Source organism: Kogia breviceps, chromosome 19, assembly GCF_026419965.1.
Source record: "Kogia breviceps isolate mKogBre1 chromosome 19, mKogBre1 haplotype 1, whole genome shotgun sequence".
Classification (NCBI taxonomy): domain Eukaryota; kingdom Metazoa; phylum Chordata; class Mammalia; order Artiodactyla; family Physeteridae; genus Kogia; species Kogia breviceps.
The window spans coordinates 19,782,064-19,788,205 of NC_081328.1; the positions used below are offsets into that span (position 1 = coordinate 19,782,064).

Here is a 6,142-nt window from a genome sequence, read left to right on the forward strand (position 1 = left end):
TCAGCAGTGGAGGCTGTTCCTGCTCACCAACGTGGTGAGCAGCTCTAGTTTTCCTAAGTGGGCAACAATGAACTTGTTTACAATACGGCTTTGTAAGCAGTCAGTCCCCTGCCAGACAAAGCCCACTCTGGAAAGCCCTCGATTTTATTTCTTTGTGTGCACACAGGGGACACATAGAGCCATGCATGCAGGGCACAGGAATATGCATAGAGACATCCAGATAGATAGACATGGACATAGGTAGATGAAATGTGTACACACATACACACAGAGGCAAAGGCGTACAAACATATCAAAGTTAAAGAATGTTAGTGCTGGAGAGAATCTTAAAAATCATTTAAGAAATTTAACTCCCTTATTTTACAGAAGAGGAATCTGCTGACTGGAGAAGGGAAATGACAAGCTTAAGATCACACAGCTGTTTTACTATTTCTTTCTTTCCATCTCCTGAACTTTGACCTTTGTCAATGAGCTCAGCAGGACTGCTGTGCTTTGTTTGGGGTCTGGCTCCCTGCACTGCAGTCAGGGAAATGAACCGGAGCAAAGAGCTAGGGTGATCAGAGGGCTCACTTTGTGCAGGTTCCTTTCTGTGGATGGTTGTATTTCCCTAAATGATCATAACATCTCTCATTCTCGTGCTCTCCTTACGGTGTGACTTCAGCACTCTTCCCACCAACTGTGGGGTCTGTGTTCCCACCCCTTGACCTGGAGTTTGTGACTCCAGACAGTGGAGTACAGCAGAAGTGAGGCTATGCAACTTCCTAGTCTGGGTCACAAAGAGATATAACTTCTGCTTCTCTCACTCTCTTCTCTCTCTCTCTGCTCTCAGGTTGGAGACCCAACCACCGTGTTTGGAGGCAGGCCAAACTAGCCCACATGCATAGACCATGTGGATAGGCCCACATGGAGAAGAACTGAGGCCCCCAGCTGACAGCCAGTATCAACTGCCAGAGAGGTAAGTAAACAGCCTTCAGATGGTTCCATCCCCAGACACTGCAGAGCAGAGACAAGCTGTCTTGATGTGCCCTGTTTGAAATTCTAACCCACAATATCTATGGACATAATACATGGTTCTTTTACTCCACTGAATTTTGAAGTAATTTGTAATGTAGCCATAGTAACTGCAACACCATCACTTAAGAATTATAGCCCTGTTGTCAAATGCTGAAAATTGTTGTCTTACATACTTTGTCCTGTATTATTGTTCTAGGAGAGCTAGTCACCAAGCCAGGACTTTAATTTGAAGCTCTGTTTTCTAAAATAACGAGAACAACATTGAGAGCAACTTCCTTGGATAGACTGCTTTCTATATACTAGGTACCGTGCTGAGCCTAGAATGTATTTCACATACATTACCTCATGAAACCACACTAAAACCTTGCGAAATAGGCGTTACTAACCCCCATAACACAGAGAAGAAAACTGAGGCTCAGAGAGGTTAAATTATTAACTGATGGTTTGCACACAGGTTTTCCTGACACTGAAGCCCATGCAATTGACCATATACAGAAACACATATAGACATACCAACACACACACACAATTTGCATATATATATGCATATAGGGACACACCCCCATTACACATTTCCAGAGTATATTTTTTGTTGTCGTTGTTGTGGTACGCGGGCCTCTCACTGTTGTGGCTTCTCCCATTGCGGAGCACAGGCTCCGGATGCGCAGGCCCAGCGGCCATGGCTCACGGGCCCAGCCGCTCCGCGGCATGTGGGATCTTCCCGGACCGGGGCACGAACCCGTGTGCCCTGCATCGGCAGGCGGACTCTCAACCACTGCGCCACCAGGGAAGCCCTCCAGAGTTCTTTATGCTTTAAAAGTATTTCCTGCTCTCAGAAGTAAAAACAATCCCCTTCCCCCAGTTATGTTAAATAGGTGGAAAGAGACTCAATCGGCTAGATATTACATTTCCCAAGCACACCCCAAGATGAAATTCTCTCCATCTGGGGCCACCGCAGGCATGGGCGGCAGAGATAGGGTCTCTGTTCTCTTGCCAAGGATTGCCTGGGACCCGGACCTGGGGGGAGGTGGGATGGAAGTCTTAACAAGACTTGGCTTGGTACACAGAAGCCTTCTCCTGGGGCCAGGAGGACTCTGCACTTGATGTTGTAAGACTCTAAATTCAGAGAAACAAAGTGATTCCCAAATGTGCAAAAGCAGAGAGCACAGAGCAAGAGACTAGTGCATAGATGGGGAGGGAGTGAAGGAGTTGGAGAGAGGACCCCCTTGTGGAAGCAGGGTCATTTCCAAATACTCCAGAGCAGCAATGGGAAAGGGCTGGTGAAAGGAAGAGTGGTTCAGAGAAGGTCCCTCCTCATTTTGCAGGGTTCTTAAATTCAGCATGTCTCTCTTCTAGGGGAGGGGAGTGGGGATACTGAGCAGCTCACAGCTGGCAGTTTTACAGCAGGAATGATGCTCTGTAAGAGTCTCAGGGAAAAGTGCTGGGCTCAGTCATTTAAAACTTATTTGCCTTGCTTCTCCTTAAAATTGTGGTGACCCCAGTTTCTAATCCAGAGAAGAGATAAGAACACAGACAGCGATGTTCCTTTGGGGAAGAAAGAAATGAAACTGGTGTATTATTACAATCACCTATATCTAGAAAGTGGACGCCCCAAGTTCACCTCTAACCCCACCTCACAAAAATTCCCCTTGTACAACCTACACCAAGCAGTTGAGTCCAAAGGAAGAAAATGAAATGGGAAATCTTTAAGGTTCAGCTCCACTTCCCCACCCCCTTTTCTCCAGCTCAGTCCTGAAGCACTGTTTAAAGCTCCTTAGAAACAACTCTTTTTTTTTTTTTTTTTTTTGCGGTACGCGGGCCTCTCACTGTTGTGGCCTCTCCCGTTGCGGAGCACAGGCTCCGGACGCGCAGGCCTAGCGGCCATGGCTCACGGGCTTAGTTGCTCCGCGGCATGTGGGATCTTCCCGGACCAGGGCACGAACCCGTGTCTCCTGCATCGGCAGGCGGATTCTCAACCACTGCGCCACCAGGGAAGCCCAGAAACAACTCTTAAGAGTGTGCTACTCTTGGGAATTCCCTGGCGGTCGGGTGGTTAGGGCTTCGCGCTCTCACTGCAGAGGACGTGGGTTCAATCCCTGGTCTGGGAACTAAGATCCCACAAGCCGTGCAGCACAGCCAAGGAAAAAAAAAAAAAAAGGAGAGAGAGAGTGTGTGCTACTCTCACCCATTTTACAGATTCAGAAAGTTCTGAGCTTGGGCGCTCACTAGCCCCAGCTGGTCAGGGGGGCAGCACCGGCCCAGGAAGCCAGAGCTGTTTCCCGTGTCCCCGGCCAGGGCCAGACAGCAGTACGCTCTCGGGAGTCTCCGCAGCGTCTGACACTTGGGGAGGGCGTGTGATGAATAACTGCTAAGTCTCCCAGACTAGGCGGTGAGGGACAGTGGCTCCGCGCTAAACTGGGGTGTAGGGGTTCCCTCTCCCTCAGTTCTTGCATGTCTATCCTATCTTTTCGCTGCCCCTTCCCCTTGTCCTGGGAAATCAGTGCAGATCCGCCTGCCCGTGTGGTTCCAGCCCTGGCTTGGGGCTCGGGGGTGGGGTAGGGTGATGGGGTGGGAGGGGAGAGAATGCTGCCCCAGGCTCTTTGTGTGCAAGTGCGAAGGGTGCGGAGGACAAGGGAGGGTCACGCCGATGGTCAGCACAGATGGGGCGGCTGGGTGGCCTGACTGCAAAGTTCGGGCGGGTCTCCAGCACGCGGACTCTCTCCGCCCCCCCCACACCGCGTACCTCTGCCTCCCTGCGCAGCTCCTGGCCTACGCGCTGGGCGAGCTGGGCGTCCAGGCCGCCCCACAGCAGCAGTAGCAGGGCGCGCAGCAGGAGGCCGACACGCGCGGCCATGTCGCCGCCTCCCCTGCTGCTGGGCGCGGGGCACGGGGCGCGGGGCAGCCGGCCGTCGGTCCGCCGTGCCCGGGCCCCCGCGGATGCTCCAGCTCTGCGCCGGCCCAGCGCCGAGGGGAAGGTTGCAGGGGCTCGCCCGTGCTCGGGCTCCGCGCGCCGGGCAGCTCCTCCGCGGCGCTTCGCCGGGAGCCGGGTCGAGGTCGTCCAGCCCGGCAGTGCCTGCCCGCGGGTCCGCCAGCCCAGGGACCTAGAGGCGAGGGAGGAAGGGGAGAGAGGAGGAGGCGGGACCCCGGCACTCCGGTCCCACCCACACGCCTCGGCTCCTGGAACAAGCGGCGGTGCTAGAGCCTCTTCCGCAGGCTGTGTGGCCTCGCCCTGCGCCAGCCGTCTTGCGAACCCGTCCTCTAGTCCGCCACCTCCAGTCGATCCGGATCTCTCTGGGGAGGACAGGGGAGGAAACGTCTTCTCCTGGCGGTTGTGGCTACCTAAGGCTTCGATGAAGAGGGATTCTGGCCTACCCGAGGGTTATTGATGGTTTCAGCCGGGCTGGCAGGGACCGAGGACCTGAGGTGTGAGAAGGAGCCCTGGGCTGGGGTCAGAAGAATTGAATTTGAGCTCCAGATCTGCTTCTTTGCTAGCCGTGTGAATCCTGCCTCAGCCACCTGCTGGCTGTGTGGTCTTGGGCAAGTCACTCACCCTCTTTGAACCTATTTTTCTCAGCAGTGAATGGGGATAATAGAATACCGACATCAAGTGATAATAGGGAACATTTAATAAGAGAATGCCTGTAAATAACTGAGCACCGGTCCGTATTTTATATCAATAAAAGGTAGACTGCAGCTGTGTGATCTTTGGCAAAGAATTTAACTACTTTGAGCGGCAATTTTCTCATCAATGAAATGATAGCGAATAATATTTAGTTTCCAGAGTTGCATGAAGACTGAGAAAATGCGTGTAAAGTGCCTGGCTTTATATATCCCACACAGTCCTAGTAAGGGTGGACAGATGATTTACGTGAAAAGCTTAGTCAAACTCGTACTGAGCAAAAGTAAACTGTTTTCATTATCTGCCTTAGTGACTGCAGATGGGTTGCTGTCTCTCGTCCAGGCTCAGTTTGCTAACCTGTAAAAGGCAAATGGCACAATGATACCCACCTCTGGGGGTCGATGTGGGGTTTAGATGAGTTAATGTGTGTAAAGGTAATCTGGAATGTATAAAGCACTAAGCAAATGTAACGCAGTGTTCTTATCCGAAGTCTTAGGGCCTTAGTAGCGCACAAGATGTTTTTGTGTTGTTAGAGAAAGGTGCTACTTAGACGGAGGAATTTCTACTTTGATTGGACTTCTCAGAAATAGGCGTTCCTGGGGCGGAATGTTTGGAAATAGGCCTCGCCCACCTCACAACTAGCCAATGAAAAGGGGACACTCATTCTGGGCGAACCAATTAGAAACAGGCGCTCCTTCGGGCAGATCAATGAGAAAAAGGCGCCCTTCAAGGGCTCAGACACAATCCCGCAAGGGCTCCGCTGCGGGCAGAATTGAGGGTGGATTTCTTTGTAAATTCATGCCGCCTCTCCACCGGTGCCCTTGTGCACATCTATAGGGAGCATCTCTGCCTGGAACGGAGCTGGTGGACAAGGCCTGGGTCTTACCCTCAGAGAGCTTTCAGTCTAGCGGGCAGACTGGAACCAAGGTTCTCAGCTAAGGACAGAACAGATGGACACAGCTACAGATTCAGGCAAAGTCCTGCAGTGAGCCTGGGGGAGGGAGATGCTGAAGGGCTGAGCATCTAGAAGGGTTGCTAAATCTAGTACGGTAGCTTGAATATCAGATTAACAATAAATAATTTTAAAGTATAAGTCAATGCAATATTTGGGACATACTTACACTAAAAAGTTATTCATCGTTTATCTGAAATTCAGGTTTAATTGGGCATCGTCTGTTTTATCTGGCAATCCTAAAGAGTGCATGTATGTGTGTGGGGGGCGGTGTCAGAAGGTTGCAGTTATGACATGGCACATGGTGCCCTTGACTAATAGATGGATTTTGACAGGCCAGATGTGGCTCTGCTGTGGGGCAGGAAGCTCTGAGAAGCGCCAGTTGGTAAGGACACCGTGGGCCAAGTTGGAGTCAAACCCAGGTTTGCCAATTTGTTCTCCAGGGAGAATCTTGCCAACCCTTCCTCCAGCACATCCCTGGGGTTTCTCCATTTCAGCTGCACTGGGAGGACAGAGGAAGGCAGGAAGCAGGGGTTCTCTGGAGGGCTGAGTGTCTG

The 6,142-nt window shown here is 51.6% G+C and overlaps 1 protein-coding gene across 6 annotated transcripts in view; it reads right to left on the minus strand.

Annotated features, from left to right (window-relative positions):
* MMP28 (matrix metallopeptidase 28) overlaps nt 1-4,281 on the minus strand; it is a 25,637-nt gene extending 21,356 nt beyond the window's left edge. For 5 of the 6 annotated variants that reach the window (XR_010838107.1, XR_010838106.1, XR_010838104.1 and 2 more), the window contains exon 1: nt 3,758-4,281. Coding sequence is in view for 2 of the 6 variants with exons in the window: in XM_059048646.2 (XP_058904629.1) it covers nt 3,758-3,868 (111 nt within the window). In the remaining 4 variants the exon portion in view is untranslated. The remainder of the gene's footprint in view (nt 1-3,757) is intronic. The other variant, XM_067020879.1, reaches the window with a different exon arrangement.
* Nucleotides 4,282-6,142: the final 1,861 nt, after the last annotated feature.